Here is an 18,291-nt window from a genome sequence, read left to right as displayed (position 1 = left end):
ACACCGCTGCAGGTAAGACAGAAGAAGGAGGTCAGGGAGGAACTCAGGATGATACCAGCCCTACAGTCCTCCTTATCTGTACGGTGCCGCTCCTGGAAGGGGAAGGGGCAAACTCTCCACAGACACTCTATTAACACAGTACCTCTGCATGGTGGTCTTGGCCTTCCTTACTCCTCACACTCTCTCTCCCACTCTCTCTCTTTCTCCTTACTCTCTATTGGCTTCCGGCCATTGGGGTACTCAGGAAACCTTTCTTCCTCTTCCATCCTCTTCACCACATAAGGGTTGAACTTCGAAGGTGCCCCCATGTGGCTAGCACTCTCACTCAGGAATCCAAAAGATGATGAACTGAAGACCTTTTCCCACTCTCAGACACTTATACTTATAGTCTCAAGTATACCACATGACAGGACATGAATTGATACATTTCCAGACATATCCCAGCCACATGCAGACATTAACTTCTCACGTGCTGCAGCTGTGCAATACACATAACAGACTAGACATTTAGCACAGTGCATCTACACCAAAGACATCCCATGTATGACATTTATGAAGGGACCAGGAATAGACGTTCTGGGCCACTACATCAGGACTAAGGGAAAACAGATTAATGTTAGAAATCAGTGCTACCCTTACGCAGCACAACCACGGGGATTTAGCAATGAGTCACTTTATAGGAAGGGCCCTCAGAATTTACTTAGCTCAAGAGGTGGACACTGTTCTAGTAGTGCGATGTCTAACAAATTAGGGGAATCAAAGTTCTGGAACCTGTAAACCAGATGAAATGTCTCTTCATCTATTCAGGTTAGTTAAGGCGTTTAAGCCTTATTTTTCCCAAATAAAAGAAGTAATAAATTCTGAGCCATTTAATTCAACAGGAGTTACATTGCAATACCAACCCGGGCTGCTGCGCTATGGTAGGCGCTTCTTGCTTTCCCCACTGACCATAGCAACAACAGCAACAGGAATCAGCTGATCAGCAGGCAGGTATTATTGTACTTTGACACCACCAGAAGCTAGGGGTTTGACAGCAGGAACGCCCCTCTCACACTCCTAGCTCCCGATTGGGTGAAGGCAGAAAGGTCGTAGCAGCACAATGTGCATAAATGCTGCCATGTTACGGCTGTAACATGGCAGCATTAAAATGTAATAATGTAAGCCTAACAAGTTATCTTACCCTCACCCCAAAGTCCCCCATTGACAGCTGGCATCCTCACTGCTTCTGTTCCGCCGCTGGAACAGTCTGCTCCCTGTTGCCCGCTACCCCGCTCACAGCTGCTGCTCCCATCACTTCTGCTCTTCTGGCGCGGCTCTCTGCTCTGTGGACGCCGCTCCCCTGCTGACAGCTGGGACGCTGAGTGCTTGTGCTCTGCTGGTGGCACAGTCAGATTCCTGCCGCCCAGTCCTCCGCTGAGAGCTTGCGGCATCAGCGCTAGTGCTCGGCCGCCGGGAAAGCCGCCTGAGGTGTGGGGGGAAGGCCGCTGGAGTGTGATCCTGCATAGCTCTGTCTGTTCCCACTGAGCCTGCAGCGCCCATCGTCCGCTGGGAAAGCCACCTGAGGTATGGGGGGGGGGGGGAAGAGGGGGAGGCCCCCCGACCATGCAGCGGGCGGTCTGTGAAACTGAAATTGGGTGGGGTTTCCTATTGTGGTGCGCCGGCGCTGGAAAAACCGGTTCACCACACTTTCGCCTGATTGCTACAACAGTGAGCAATGTTCCAGCAAGTGTCCTTCCAGGACCTATTTGCAGGGCTTCTGTGCTAATCAGCATCAGGGTGCATCACCCCCTGCCAATCTTGGCTTCCCCAGGAATTCCTGGTGGCATCAAGATACAATAATACCCAGCAGGGATCCTATCTGCTTATTTTTGTAACAGATGAAGAGCTATGTGTGATTGGCTGAGCGCTCAGCCAATAGATAAGCAGTAGCTGCTATTGGCTAAGCCCTCAGCCAATCTGCACAGCCCTTTTAGGAGGCGGGGATTTTTAAATCCCTGACTGCTGAAAGAGCTTCATAGCAGTGCCTGGGAGCCAGCAGGAGGACGCGGCTGAGTGCAGGAGAGTAATAAATTTAAAAACTTTTTTACACACTTATTGATGATTACCGGGGAAGGGCTTATATTTCAAGCCCTTCCCCGATAATCATTCTGCGGGGCTTGGCAGAAAGCATTGATTTCAATGGGATCGGCAGCAGTGCCGATCCCATTGAAAGCAGTAGAATAGAATGCCGCAGACTTCTGCCACAGCTGTGACAGCTGTGGCAGAGGATTCCTTCATGCCCGCAGTCCCCGGAAGGAAGTTCCTGCCACAGCTGTCACAGCTGTGGCAGAAGTCCACGGCATTCTCCCTATGGTTTCAATGGGGCTAGCGCTGCTGTCGCTGGCCCCATTGAAACCACTTGCGATATGCTGGTTCTATACCGGCCTCTTTCTTGCGCTGCGAGGCGAGAGTTTTCTCGTGCTCTTGCAGCGCAAGAGAGAAAATATCACCAGTGGGTGGGAGCCCTTAGGGTAGGTTTATGTAACATATAGGGTATGTCTCCACGTGGCGGAAACACTGCGGATCATCCGCCAGTAAGTTGTAATTAATGAACTGTTTTTTTGTAGGTCATTGGTTAGACTAAAGAAAAGAGTCACCAGAAACGCACTTTTTTGGTCATTCTGTCTCCAATAAAAAGTAATCAAAACATTCTATGTATTCCAAAATGGCACTAACTCAAACTAAAGGACGTCCCGCAAGAAATGAGCCCTGGCACAACTATGTGGACGGAAAAATAAAAAAAAGTTATTGTGCGCAGAAGATGGCGGCAGAAAACAATGTAAAAAGAAATTAAAATGTCTTGGAAAAAAATAAAAAGACTACCTAAGTTTGGTATCGCAATAATCGGACTGAGCCGTAGAATAAAGGTATCAGGTCATTTTTGGTGCAGTTTGTGGATACTGGAAACAAGATGCACCGAAAGATGACGGACTGTTCAGTTTTTTTTCATTTTGCTCCATTTTTTAAAGTTTTTCAGTGCATTATACGGTACATTAAATAGTACCATTGAAAAATGCAACTTGGCCCTCAAAAAAAGTCCTCATACGGCGACGGCGATGGAGAAATAACGGAGTTACGATTGGTCACTAAGGGGTTAAATAACTTGAAAATAAGACATGCTGCAATGATTCCGTTTTACCAGTGTAATCTGCAGGTTTTCATTTTACAGAAACTCATCAATTACTTTGTGTTACAATTTTTTTACATTTGTAGCAGTGTTATCAATTGTCTCTATATCCATGGGCCCTAAAAGAGCAAATCTGGGGCTGATTTCATACGAGAACCCCTTTTTTGGGATCAATCCGAAAACACATTGTAGATCTATTACGCTCCACACAACAGTTTTGTGGCAAATAAAAGTCGCAATTTTGGTGCATATATACATTTTGGGAATTTACCCAGGTCTCCGATACTTTAAAAAAAAATGGACGGGGCTAGCTTTGAGGCGTAATGGCACGCAGCCTGTCACATTCAGTATAATGTAAACCAGACACTCCGGTACGTTGTACTAGAAACCCATTGCAGTAGGATTCAGCAGCGTCCCGTAGGGTGACCCCTGACACATGGCATACGTTGAGGCGTTGGGAGGGTAAGGTGGACGCTTGTCATGGTGGCACTTACCATGCTCCCTCGCAGAGGGACACACGTAGCCCCAGCCAGAGCAGCGCTGGGCCTCTTTCTGACACCCCTAGGAGAGGGACGCCCAATAAACACACGAACAGGTGTTGAAGTTGTCACGGGTGATGCTACCATTCCGTTACCCAATGGAATGACCCTCGGCGGTAAATAAAGGAATTGCAGACTGTGTAATGTACCTCAGGTCCCTGGGAACAGTCAGGGCCTGTCAAAACTTTACTTGACATGAACTCAGTACAAGGCACAATTATGCAAGACGGCCGTGCAGGCAAAACGGTAGACTTAAGATCTGGGAGGAAACACAAAATGACATCGGTCCTGCAGGCCAAGTTATCTGACTGCTCCTGGATGAGGAAAACCTCCAGAGGAGGATAAGGGTAGGGACACTCCACAGCCACTCTTGATTATAGTACCTCTGCGCGGGGATATCGACCGGTCTCTCCGCTCTCGCTCTATCTCTCTCCTCTGGCTCTCACTCCTCCGTGGTTACTGGCATATAGATCCTCAGAAACCGCTCCCCCTCTTCCATTCTTCACCACATGAGGGTTGAAGGTACCCCTACGTGGCTGGCACTCTTCAGGAACCTAGAAGAATATACTGACTACCACAGCCAAAACACTCATATTTATAATCTCTAAACATTGATACATTGCAGGCATCTCATGTCTAAGATCTCATGCAGACATTAACCTCTCACTTGCTGCAGCTGTGCAATGCACATAACAAAATGACTGGACAACTCTGCACAGCGCATCTACAAAAGACCTGACATGTATGACATTTATGGAGGGGGCCATGATTATACATTCTGGGCCACTACAATTCCATCTGCTGCACAGAGCAGCCGCCGGATGAGGCACATGCAGACGCTCGTGCCCCCTAATACATTTACAGTTCACTTAGACTGCTAGATAGAAAATACATTGCTACTGCGGCATCACGTCAGTGGAGGATCAGCCCATCCAGCCTCGGTGGGGACCATAATGCTTCCCTGGACCGCGGCCCGGCAGCTCTGACATTTAATCAATGTTTTATTCTACTTACAGAGCTTCTGAATAACAAGCAATTTGTGTGCAAAAATATCTGCGATCTAGAAAACTGCTGTCAGTCATTTCTTTCATTTTTCATGAGACTTTAAAATACAAAATGCAGAAGTGGCTGCAGGATGCAGATCCTCCTGGCGGGGGCGCGGTTCCTTCTCGTGTTGCCGCACAGTTTTTATAGGAGTTTTGGGTTTTTTTTCGTTTTCATTGTTGGCTTGCATCAGTTCTACTGTTTGCGTCTCTTTCTTTATGTTCAGCGGATCTGCATCAAATCCACAGCAAATTCATGTCCTGAAAGCAGCTTTATTGGAAATCTGCGCCATTTTTGGTGCCTGGATTTGAAATCTACATGTGAATAGAAGTGATGTCATTTCTTGATGTGGAATCTGCGATGCATTTTCTGAGTGCGACTAATCTGCTGATCCAGGAAAGATTTCGGTGAAACCTGCTTGACCATTGTATATTTCGCGAGGCGAAACGGATACTTATCAGAAGCTTTGTTCTCCATTTCTGAGGTGTCAGACCTGATAAAAATCTGCATAATACGATAAATCGCTTCATGAGAAGATTATTTAGTTAGTAGAAAAAGTAAGTGAACCCTTTGGAGTTTCTGCATTGGTTACTAATAAAATGCCTTCTGGTTTCTCCCTGCACTGTATGTTACTCAATGCGCTCTCTGAGGCTTCCTTCACACAAGCGTCATTTAGATGCAGAGTAGGTGCATCAAAAAAATTACATCTAAAAGATCCTATGGTTTCCTATGGATTCTTTCAGAGTGCACAATGGGCGAATTTGTATTTATTTTTTTACACATGAATTTCTACCTTGTTCTACCTTTTGACGGCACAACGCCAGTGGCTCCATAGACTTCTATGGGAGGGAGTTTAACATCCCTGCAGGAATAAAGGGACTTTCCGTGGGGATTGATTGGAATCCCCCGCCGTGAGAATTCCCTTGATCCCCATGACAGAGGATTCTCTTCAGTGAGGTATTTAAAGTTTCAAAGATAGTTTAGCGGAGGGAGGGATTTCAGGGCCCTCATCTCCGGAGGTTGTCTTCAGTAAGGGATTTCAGCGCCGTCCGTTCAGTACTTCAGTGCCGGCAGCCGTGACCTTCGTTCATCCAATTTAACACACAGACCGCCGCGATGTTTTACCATTAAACTGACGCCCATGTGAGCGAGGCCTTTATCCTCAGCTGGGAATCCCACACCCAAACCTGCAAAGTCTTATTGCGGAATTTGATGTGGAATTGCCAGTAGAAATAAAACATTTTCATGCCTCGGGTATAATGGAGTGATCCCTGCTGTAACCACCCTTCTTAACCCCCATTCCTCCTGAAATAACCACAAGCACCTTCTTTTTGGCTGCAGTAGCCATTTTATTATAAAACATAACATAATATACAACATTCCTCCCGCCACACACCAACTGACTCGAGAGACCCAAACAACTCGTCAACTAGCCTTTAGTCGCCTACCTCATGGGTGCCATGGGTGAGTGGGGGGTTGCAGCGGGGAGTGGGGGGGAGAGGGAGAGAGCGCCCCCCGAATCTTTTCACCCGAGTACGGAAGTACTCGAAAATCGCGGTGCTCAATCGAGTAATTACTCGAAATGAGTATATTCGCTCATCTCTAATAACAACCTGTCAAACCTGTCCCCACAAAATGAGTCCAAAGCTATCCCCAATTTTTCCAGAAGACTGAATGACACCGGTCTCCGCTCATCCATTCTCGCCTTCCCCCTCCTAAAACCATTCAGCGCTTGTCTCACCAAAAAATGCTTAGTAACATCTCCCATTCCCCTTAACTTACACCTAAATGCTATTCCTGCCATAAAGCGGTTAACCCGTCCCTCTGACAATTTCCCCCCGAAACTATCTCCAAGCCAACTTAACAATCTTCCTCTGAACATATCTCCCCACACTGCAATAACCAGCCCTCCCATTCACTGCACACCGTAGCGTATGCCTCACTCGTACCCCGAGCCAGTGACCCCTCAATTAGGTGCCCCACTGCTCGCTTACCACGTTCCAAAGGTGAGACTGGCAAGTCCTCCCTTCCTGCTCCTGGGGCCAGCCTCTGAGATCGCTACCACTGCAATCGAGACCGAGCATCAGTGATTGAGTTCCTTACTCCACCACCCACATGTTCAACGACAATGCTTCCAAAATCAAATGACTCAAGAGATTACCCACTGGCGGAGAGGAAGCAGTCAATGAATTGATTACTTGCACTACCCCCATGTTATCACAGTGGAATCGAATCTTTTTGTTTTTAAAACAACCTTCCCACACCGCAATAGCCACAACTATCGGAAACAACTCCAATAGCACTAAGTTACTGACTAAACCTGCCTCTTTCCATTCCGCCAGCCAATCTCGCACATACCACTGCCCCTGAAAACCTGTACTCCCCGACGCGTCTGTAAAAAACTCCCAATCCACAACCTCACTAACCTCCTCGATCATGAGTGAACTGCCATTGTACCCCTCCAAAAAAGCCACCAGCACTGCCAAGTCGCCTTTTGTGGCCTTTTCCTAACCGAATAAAATGATGGTGAGAATGCACCCCCGCCATAGCTGCTGCCAACCTTCTACAAAAAATAGGCCCCCTAATAATGACTGCAGATCTGTCAGCGTAATCTTAGCAACCCTGCGGGCCCTAGCCACCTCATTCTTCAAATCTCAATTTTTGTTCCGGCAAACAACAGTCCATTGCTTCCGTGTCAATGGTAATGCCCAAGAAACTCAAGCACGTTGTCCACCCGTCTTATCCAGGGCCAAAGGTACCTGAAATAGGCGGGCAACCCATTGAAGAAACCCCAATAACATTGCGCACATTGGTAACTCACCACGCCGTACGCATAAAAATCATCAAGGTAGTCAATAACCGACTGTATGCCGGCGGTATACTTCACTACCCATTCCAAAAAAGAACTGAAGGCCTCAAAATATGCACATGAGATGGAACATCCCATAGGCAAGCATCTGTCCATGAAAAAATGTCCATCTCAATAGCACCCCAGTAACCAGATACTCTCCTGCGCCACTGGTAATAAGCGAAAGACCGATTCAATATAGGACTTCGCCAATAAAGCTCCTTTTCCATACCTCCTTACCCACCTAACTGCAGCATCAAATGAGGTATACATGACCGACAAAGCTCAGCATCTATCCCATAATTCACTGATGGCCCTTTAGGGTAGGATAAGTGATGAATTAACTAAAATTCGTTTAGTTCCTTCTTCGGCTCGATCCCCAGTGGCGACACTATGAAATCCCGCAAAGAGGGTTCCTTAAAAGGACCCGCCATACATCCCAACCGAACCTCCTTAGCGAGTTTTTCAGTCACTACCGCCGGACACTTTAAGGCCGACTGCAAATTCTTTTTTGAAAAGGGCCCTGTGCTCCGGGGATGGAATCTTAAAACCGTCCCTAAAACCCTCTAACAGCAGCTCAGCCTTTTTCCTATCATGGTATCTATTTGGATAGGGCACCATCTCTGCCAGTCTCACTGGTGCGTCATCCCTTTTTCCAGCAACTCCTGAACCCTTACCTTTTTCTGCTCCATGCGACGCTGCGTTACAGTGTGTCAGCAGACGTGCTTATAACGACCTCCCCCCCCTCCAAAATTGTATTGGCCTTCATTGAATCACCAACATAAACCCAACCTCTGTCCTGCTCCCTGTCCGAGCTGTCACCCAACCTGTGACCTGCTAGCCAAGCCCGATGACCTGGCTCCTCCGAGAAAGGGCTGCCCAAAGCGTACCGGGGCCATCACCCTCAGCCAAAGCCCAATATCCTTCTGCTCCCATCTTATTGATGGACAAACCACTTTTCTTTGCCTAAACTGCTCATCATAGTGCAGCCGGGTCTGCCCTCCATAAACTCTATAAGCTATGCCTATGGAATCTAAGTAGCAAAAAAGGCCAAAACTATTTTTCAACGCTTTTTCATCAAAAGTGATAGCCAAAATGTCAAACGCTTGCAACCAATTTGTGAACGTCTGCGGGATAAGACTCCACCTCCTTTCCATTTCCTTCTTTCTTATATTCGGTCCTCTTTCCTTTATCCAAATTACATTTTTCTAAAGGAAGAATACGCCCCCAATGGCCCCTCAAAGCAAACATAAACCTCCTGGCCAACATCTGCTCCATCTTCCCCTACCTTGCCTAATGGTCCAGACGTACCCCATCAACGTGCTTCTCCGCCTGAACCGCCACTGACACCCCCCGCCGCCTGTTCTACCCCAGTCCCCACAGCCGAGCTTCCAGCTGGTACGCTATATCTGCTGTATGACACTCTTGATGGCAAATTCCATGCCAAAAGAGGCAACGGACCCATTTCCTGCCTCTGCAAAAATTCCCACATACAACCCACTAATGCCCTAAACTCATTACCCACACCGTGCGCGCCCTCGATCACACCTTCTCCCTTCACATCTCCCCCTATACTAACCCCCGCCAGCGCTATGCTACTATCTAAATTACACAAACAATCTCATCTGGCTGCATAGGGGCTGTGGACCCACCAGCCACCGATCTATCTTCAGGTTGATCCCTATCCACATCTTCAATGCTCCTCCCCTGCGCCATCAGCTCCCCGCCAGTCTGCCACCACTCAGCCATGTGCCCAGTCACCTCCAATCTCCCTGAAGCCGAGCTCCCGCCATCATCCTCTGGGCCGCCCACCTGCCGCCCTCCCGGGACTTCCCTCTGTCCTCCAGTTCTCCCAGCTGCTTGTCCTCTCCCTCTTTCTCTTTCTTTTGGGCTGTGACTGCAGCAGGGCTGCTCTCTGACTGATGCATCACCCAGTGGGCAGCGCCTCACACCCTCTCCACTTCGTGGCCTCAGCCCAGTACTAGGCCCCTCACAGGGCCTAGTCTTAGATACCGCGCCACCAAATGGAGTTCCTCCTGAGCCTGCTCTTACACCTGGCTGGAGTGGCCTGTGGGAGCCTGCCCTGAGGGACCTGCAATGGGCTCCCTATGCAGCGACGGCACTCTAGGGCATGCGCCCGATGCCAGAGATGCTGGGCTAGACTCCTCCACTCCCAGGGCCTCACCCAACAGCTGTTCTAGCCATGCTAGTCCGCGTTCCTCTGGCACAACCCGGATCCTGGCCAACATCTGCTCCATCCTCCACTGGGTAAGTCGCTCCTCTTCAGGCACTTCAGGCTTTTCAGGCTCCTTTCTCTTCCTCTGTCTTCCTCTGACTTTTCTTCTCTTTTGCTGACTCTTCTTCCGCTCTTGCAGCACGACCTTCTTCTTTCTTCCTCTTCCTCGCTCTGCACTGGTCCTATTAATTTCCAGCTTCTTGCTCCTACCTCCTCTTTTCATTAACCCTTTCCCTCCCTGTTAACCCTGTCATGCCTGCCTACGCTGCAGGCTACAGCTCTGGCATTTCTTTCCACATTAAAATATGGATGGAACCATTTGGAATTAACTGCTTGCGGAGCAGAATGTGGAAGAATTCTGAATGCGAACTGCACAGCTGTCTGTGTTATCAGTCTCATTAATCCCCAAACAATGACATCTGCCCAAAAGGACACATAAGAAAGGCCCAAAAATCCATCAGTAATATTACAAATACTCTTTAGTGAAAGTGAAATGAGAAGACCTCGCGCTCAGTGATAGCGGCTTATAGAAACGCCGTCGCCGCCCCTCGTCTCAGGCGCACCTTCCATGGTGGACTGCTGAGGAGTCTGGTATGGCCCGGGATTTCATCATATACAATATAATATTGGGGCTGTGATTTATTACATGTCCCGTGTTGATGCCGCTCTACACCCTAGTAGGATGCTTTGGATTGTGAGCTACATTAACTATGCACATATCTATTTACTTTTGTTCACCAGTTTTCTGACTACAAAGGTTGCAATTTTGGCTCATGCACCAAAATTGTGACTTTTCAGACATCTAAGGCAGGTCTAGGACTTTTTCACATAGTTTTAGGGAGTATGGCGGTGTGCGGCCTGTCACATTTACTGTAAAGTATACCATTATAGCAGGAAGCTACATTGGCTTGCTTCCAGGAGCGCCGCCGTTTACGCCGATGCTTTAACTATGTCCCAGAATGATTGGACGCAGTCAATGCAGAAATCCAGAAAATTCCAAAGGGTTCACTTATTTTATAGAAATCAATGATTTCGATGGCGCTGTTCTATGAATGTGAGAACTCTGAAAAGGGATGTCACCAATTAAGAACCGGACTGTTTGTGCATCTTCAGTAGAGTCATTTACTTCTCCGCTCCATGTAATATTGTTTAGCATGCGTTATATGATGGCGCCCGTACAAATCCCCCTCCGCAGATACTGGCGACACTCATGTCTGCAATGAAGCCATGTAGTAAAGGAAACCCTTTCTTCCCACAGGGTGTAGACAAGCAGCCCCGGTACATCGCTACCCAGGGGCCCCTGAGCCACACCGTGGTGGACTTCTGGAGGATGATATGGCAGTACAACGTGAAGGTAAGTGCGCTCACCCCAATACTTACGGAATGAGTTGTCTGACATACGGCTGTTGGTTGGACATTCTGGTGTCGCTCGGGTGAGCTGGAGTAAAGAATGTAGCGGAAATCCGTAACGTGATGCTGGTATAAAACGTGAATGGAGATGATATAACGTCGTGCTTGTCGGGCCTCGTGGGTTCGGCTTCACCGCCCGTCCTACAGTCCCACTTGTCATTGACGCTCTGGGTACAGTTGTCCCGTTGTGATGGAGGATGATGCCACATTTACCGCAGATCTCCGTATTCGCCATATGAGCCAGTTTGGGGGCAGCTGCTTATCTCTCTGCTCACACCTTTGGGTGGTACTTACCTGTCACGTCCTCCATTGCTGGCTGCATTACAGATTTACTCCATTAGCTATTAGGTGACTGCAGCCTCGGGGACGGAGTAGGACGCACCGCAGCGGCAGTAAATTCGGCGCAGTCTGCAGGCTGACCGCCCATTTAGATGCAGAATTGAACACGGCTTAAAACCTGCCGGAAATTCGGCATCCAAATCGGCAGAATAACCTGCTCCACTAAAACGGAGAGCCGCACTTACAATCTCGTCACTTTCCAAGCAGCATTGAGGGTGAGTTACAATATCCCAGCTATTCTATTCCGTAGGGCGGGTCTCCTCACGTATTACATGGTGACTGGAGGCGGTGAAGTCATTGATTGTCAGTGATCCATTTATACTAATATAATACATTCGAACAAAAGAGCGCAGCAGGTTGTGTTTCAGCACATATTACATGCGATAGAGCCCCGCTGTTCCCTTTGGGTGTGTAATAAACGCTGTACATACGTAATTACATTATGTATGTGCGGCGTTTATACGCAACGTGCGCGAGATACGCTGTCATGCATAGTACAACATCCATACCATACATGGTCCGGCAGTAAAACACTGCGCTATACAAGGAGCGCTCTTCGGATACGCTCTTCGGATACGCTCTTCGGATACGCTCTTCGGATACGCTCTTCTGAGCCGGCCCTTAAATGTAGTTAGTTCTGGACATTCTTGGAGAGGACGGTAAACAGAAGACAAGTGGGAGGGGCCAACAAGCCGATTATTGGTTGGGATTCCTTATCTGACAGTCTGCTGGAGTTACTAATTCATCATCTAGATACAGTCCGCTGGAGTTCCGCCGTCCGTCCCGCATGTTGTGACACTTCCTGTTTTACAGCCAAGGATCGTATGAAGCCTGTTATGGCGCTGCGCTGCAGTCGGGGGGGCCGCCCATCCATTTCATCCAAAAACGTGTTTCGTAGGATTCATATAAGATGTTCAGCATCCAAAAGACTTGAAAGCCGAACTTGAAGTTTCCAACTAATTGGTTACATAAGAGCTCGTTCACACAAGGGGCCTAACTGTGCAAAGAAATGTGTGAATTAGGGATGAGCGAGCAGGCTCGTTTAAGGCTGATGCTTGAGTGAGCATCGGGCTTTTCAAGTAACTGATTAACGGAGGAAGCGTGCCAGGCGCACACACTGCCATCAGAGCAGAAGGAGAGTGGCACTGACTACAGGTAGCAGGTAAGTATAAGGGTTGGGGGAGGGTTAATATTACTGCTCTGAGGGGGGGGGGTTAATATTGGTGCTGCTGGGGGGAGGTTAATTAATATTACTGCTGCTGGGGGGGGGGGGTTAATTAACATTACTGCTGCTGGGGGGGGGGGGTTAATATTACTGCTGCTGGGGGGGGGTTAATATTACTGCTGCGGGGGGGGGGGGGGTGTTAATTAACATTACTGCTGCTGGGGGGGCGGTTAATTAACATTACTGCTGCTGGGGGGGGGGTTAATATTACTGCTGCTGGGGGGGGGGTTAACATTGCTGCTGGAGGGGGGGTTATATTACTGCTGCTGGGGGGGTTATATTACTGCTGCTGGGGGGGGGGTTAATATTGCTGCTGGGGGGGGTTATATTACTGCTGCTGGGGGGGGGGGGTTAACAATACTGCTGCTGGGGGGGGGTTAACAATACTGCTGCTGGGGGGGGGGGTTGGTTCATATTACTGCTGCTGGGGGGGGGGTTAATATTACTGCTGCTGGGGGGGCTGGGGGGGTTGGTTAATATTACTGCTGCTGGGGGGGGGGTTATATTACTGCTGCTGGGGAGGGGGTTAATATTACTGCTGCTGGGGGGGGGGGGTTAACAATACTGCTGCTGGGGGGGGGGTTGGTTCATATTACTGCTGCTGGGGGGGTTGGTTAATATTACTGCTGCTGGGGGGTAATATTACTGCTGCTGCAGGGGGGGTTAATATTACTGCTGCTGGGGGAAGGTTATGCTGCTGGGGGGGTTAATATTACTGCTGCTGGGGGGGGGGGTTAATGTTACTGCTGGGGATGATGTTGCTGAGGGGTTATTACTAGTGAGGGGGTATATATTACTGTGGGGGTTACTATTACTACTGGGGCCACTGTGGGGGTCGCTTTTACTACTGGAGCCACTGTGGGATACCCTGTTACTACTGGGGCCACTGTGGGGCTTGCTATTACTAATGGGGCCGCTGTGGGGGTCAATATTTTTACTGGGGCCACTATGAGAGTCACTATGACTACTGTGATCACTATAGTCACTATTAGGGCTCGTTCACACGGGTGTAATCGTATTTCGGTCGCACAGATACGCTGCGTATTTGCGCAATTGAAAATCGCTTATGCCTGCATATTTGGGAACGCAAAAAAGAACGCAGATGGGCCCCTGAGATTGTGCGCAGATATGCAGTGAGTACATCGGTTTCCTGCGCAGTCACCAGGTATTTGCGCGGCCCATTCCCTTCAGTGGCCTATTGGGGTGCGTAGTATGTAACAATATAGGTCATGCGGTGTGACAATATACATCATGTGAATGAAATCATTGACATCAATGGCTTCTATTCACTGCATATTATGTACGCAGATACGCTTGTGTGAACGAGTCCTAACTGTACTGTCTTCCAATCGGCCCTTCGAAGGTCACCATAAGCCTGGTGTGGCCCTCGGTGACAATGAGTTTGACACTCCTGATCTAAACGTTTCCATAGGAGCCATTGGTTCTAGTAGCTGCGTTTTTTTTATAAATTAGCTGCACAAATTCATAGACGCGTCGACTGGTAGAGTTGGAAGAGTCCTCCGGGTCATCAGGTCCTCTGGGGGTCATCAGGTCCTCTGGGGGTCATCAGGACCTCCAGGGTTATCAGGTCCTCTGGGGGTCCTCCTGAATGAGCCCTAAATCTGTTACTTCACACCCTGAATCAGCATCCAGTGTAAAACATCATCTACTAGGGAACCTGCGTGTTTGGATGCGCCCCGCCGTCTAATTCTGTCCCATGTGAAAGGACCCTTGGGATCTTTTTAGGGCTCAAGATTAAGGCTGTAGCAAAGGAGACAGGGGACCCCTTTAAGTGGGAGCCTGACATGACACGAGGGGGAGGATAACCGGGGGGTTAATTAGGAAAGGGTTAAAAGTTAGGGTGGTGTAGGATTTTTCTAGAATAGGGGAGCGGTAGTGCAGGGATTGGTGGGGAAAATTAGAGGCGGGGGGTTATTTAAGGAAGGGGGTGGGGTCAGTGCCTTCTTGATTTTAGGGAGTTAGAGAGTCAGCACGTACCTTTTATATGGCTGACGAGGAACAGATCCTCCAGGAGCTCCGGGCGGCAGCGAGTGTCCATGGACAGGACTAGCTGCAGGCCCAGGTGTCCGGGATGTTAGGTAGGGGAGATGGAGATTTGGCGGCTCCTGAGGTGCAGGAGAGGAGGTTGCGGCCGGCCAGGCCTCCGACGCGGCTGCAGGACGATGACGTCACCCCACGGGCTCGCTGGCGGCTCAGGAGTCCCTCTGGGGACCCTCTGGGCAGTGGTTCTCTCCCTAAGCCTCAGGGCAGGGGGCAGCGGCTTAGGAGGAATCAGAATAGGCTGCCGGCGGGTACGGTGAGTGAGGGCCCCAGCTCCAGTCAGGGGGCGGGGCCTGCAGCAGCGGGCGGCATGCAGCAGTCTCTGTTGTAAGACGTCTCCCATGGTGATGTACTGGCTGAGGGAGCGTCTGGGAAGCGGGCAGCAAGCAGGAAAATGGCTGTGAGAGCTGGGAACAGCGGAGAGAGCAGTGGGAGGAGGAGTTTCCCTACGGTGGCCCCTCTAGGTGATGTGCCGGCCAGGGGGTGGTCAAGACTAGTGAGAGGAAGAGATGGTGTGGCAGGGCAGAATCCGGACATTGCTGGACGGCGACAGTATCTGGAAGGCCCAGTCGGGAGCGGCACGGCCAGGATTCGGTTGGCAGTTGTTCCGTGGCAAGAACAAGGAGCGAGTTCCAGTCGGACTGTGGCGGTTGAGCTTGATGGACGGCGGCTGGAAGACGGAGAAGTGGAGGAGTCCGGGATTGACGCTGAATTGATGACGTCCGGAGGCCCGGCTGGTGGTGACACAACTTCCATGCAGCCTGGTGAGCATTGCTCATGTTTGGTTTGTCTACTGATGTGTATGCAAGGCAGGTAGTGAGAGAAAGGTCTGATGTAGATGATAGGTTAAGCGGTGAATTTGGGGTGAATTGCGGGAGTTGTTGGAGAATGTCAGGGAACTGTTGCAGCGTTGTGACAGGGACAGGGTGATGGGGTTACCACTCTCGTCTCCAACGGCATCGTGGGTTCCGCAAGGGGTAGGCGTGAAGCGGGGGTCAGTGTCGGCCTGGATAATTTCGTGATGCCGGACGCGCAATGTGTTGATGGTGTGACAGTGGCGGTTCAAACTGAGAAGGATGGGGAGGCAGTTTGGTTGGATGACAGGGCTAAAGGAGAGGTTTATGTCTGCTTTGAGGGCCCCTTGGGGGCCTATTTGAAGAAGGAGGTGCGAGAAAAGATCTGGAAGGACGAGTTCGTCGAGATCTTTTCATTGTTACCTTTAGAAAAATTTAACTTGGAGAAAGGAAAAAGGAGTCCGAAAAAGAGAAGGAGGAGAGAAAACGGTGGAGGCTTATTCCGCAGATGTTTGCTAATTGGTTGCAGGCGTTTGCTATTCTGGCTCGAGTTATTGGGGAAAAGGTGCCGGAAAATTGTTCGCCACTTTTCTGCTATTTGGATTCGATTGGGAAAGCCTATGGGACGTACGGTAGTCAGGCGTGGTCGCGGTATGATGACCAATTTCGTCAACGCAAAGCAGTGCGTCCCAATATCCGGTGGGATCACAAGGCTATGGCTCTAACACGGTATGGGCAGTCCTTTTCTGGGAGTGCCGGGTCGTCCAGTAGAGGAAGCTCTGTCACGAATGGCGGGGCCTCAGGGTTACGGAAGGCAGGATTTTGCTGGCAGTTCAATGAAAGCCAGTGTAAATTCGGAGCAAGTTGTCGGTTCAAACACAATTGCTCCGTTTGTAGCCGGTCCTCCCATGGGGCGTCCAAATGTTTTAAACGAGGAAAGGGAAAAACCGCGGGTGCTAATGAAAAGAGGGAGGACGCCGGTGAAGGTTCGAGAAATGGCCCCCTTTCTAAGTAGGTATCCAGATGTGGAGAAAGGGCGGTTGTTGTTGTTGTGGTTTTCAGAGGGTTTTAGGATTCCGGCGCCGATGCATCAGGTCCCATTTTCGCTGAAGAATTTGCGTTCAGCGTTACAATTCCCAGCGGTGGTAAAGGAGAAGTTAGAGAAGGAAGTTTGGTTGGGATGGATAGCAGGGCGGTTGGCAGCCCCCCCCCCCCCCCCCTGGTTCCCAATCTAGTAATTTCCCCATTGGGGGTGGTTCCGAAGAAGGAACCAGGAAAGTTTTGGTTGATCCACCACTTGTCTTTTCCAAAGGGGGATAGGCGCATGACGGGATAGCTCCTGAACTCTGTTCGGTAGTTTACTCGTCGTTTGATGCAGCAGTAAAATGGGTGCAGCGTTGTAGAAAAAGGGCGTTGCTGGCTAAGACTGATGTTGAATCGGCATTTCGTTTGTTGCCAGTTCACCCTGATAGCGTTCATTTGCTGGGGTGTGTTTGGGAGGGGCAGTTTTTTGTTGACCAATGCTTGCCGATGGGGTGCTCAATTTCCTGCGCCTATTTTGAGGCATTTAGTTCGTTTTTAGAGTGGGTTGTTAGGGATGTGTTCGGTTTGCAATCTATTTTGCCTTACTTGGACGATTTTTTGTGTGTTGGTTTGGCAGGTTCCAGCGTGTGCAGTGCCCTTTTGTCTACGGTGCAGTGGGTTGCTAATAAATTTGTCATCCCATTGGCGCCTGAAAAGACAGAGGGTCCAGTTACTTGTCTGAGTTTTCTTGGTATTATGATTGATACTGAGAAGATGGAATGCCGTCTGCCGGAGGATAAGTTGGTTTCACTGCGTTTGGGGAGGGTGGCTCAGTCAAAAAAGGTTACCCTGTACGACTTGCAGTCGTTGTTCGGTAAACTGAATTTCCCTTGTCGGATCATGCCGATGGGGAGAGTATTTTGTAGGAAAATGGCGGGGGCAACGGCCGGGGTGAAAGCAGGTCATCACTTCGTGCGGATCTCTACAGAGATTCGGGTGGATTTGGCGGTCTGGTCCTCTTTTTTAGACAAGTACAATGGGAGGTTTGTTTATTGACCAGGCTGTAGACAATTTTGACTGCGAATTCTTTACTGTTGCCGCTGGGGCTTTTGGTTTTGGGGCATTTTTTCGGGGACAGTGGTGTGCAGGTCAATGGCCGGAAGGATGGCGGTGATTTGGGGCAGTGAAGAATTTAGTGTTATTGGAACTTTTTCCAATTGTGGTGGCAGTTTCTGTTTGGGAGGAGTGGTTCCGGAATAAGAAGGTGCACTTCCATTGTGACGATATGGGAGTAGTACAGGGGATTAATGGTGTGACTGCCCGTTCGCTGCTGGTAGTTGATTTGTTGCAGCAATTAGTTTTTGCATGCTTGTCCTTGAATGCATGGGTGGTTGCGGTCCATGTTCCTGGGGTGGACAACAATATAGCAGATGCTCTTTCTCGTTTCCAGTGGGATCGTTTTTGGAAGTTGGTGCCGGATGCAGAACGAGAGGGCCTGCTTTGTCCACCGGAGCTATGGAGCGTGGTAGACGTGCGGCGGAACAGTTGATTGTCGGTTTGCTGGCACAGGCCACGTGGTCGGCCTATGGAGCGGCCTGGGATCATT

General features: G+C 49.5%; 1 protein-coding gene across 2 annotated transcripts in view; it reads left to right on the top strand.

Annotated features, from left to right (window-relative positions):
- PTPN18 (protein tyrosine phosphatase non-receptor type 18) overlaps positions 1-18,291 on the top strand; it is an 80,531-nt gene that overhangs the window by 25,488 nt on the left and 36,752 nt on the right. For both annotated transcript variants that reach the window (XM_066579923.1, XM_066579921.1), the window contains exon 4: positions 11,092-11,187. In XM_066579923.1, the coding sequence (XP_066436020.1) occupies positions 11,092-11,187 (96 nt within the window). The remainder of the gene's footprint in view (positions 1-11,091; positions 11,188-18,291) is intronic.

The sequence above is a fragment of the Eleutherodactylus coqui genome, chromosome 10 (genome assembly GCF_035609145.1).
Source record: "Eleutherodactylus coqui strain aEleCoq1 chromosome 10, aEleCoq1.hap1, whole genome shotgun sequence".
NCBI classification, from domain to species: Eukaryota; Metazoa; Chordata; class Amphibia; order Anura; family Eleutherodactylidae; genus Eleutherodactylus; species Eleutherodactylus coqui.
The sequence above is the reverse complement of the archived record's forward strand: the minus strand, read 5'-3'. Positions and strand labels throughout refer to the sequence as shown.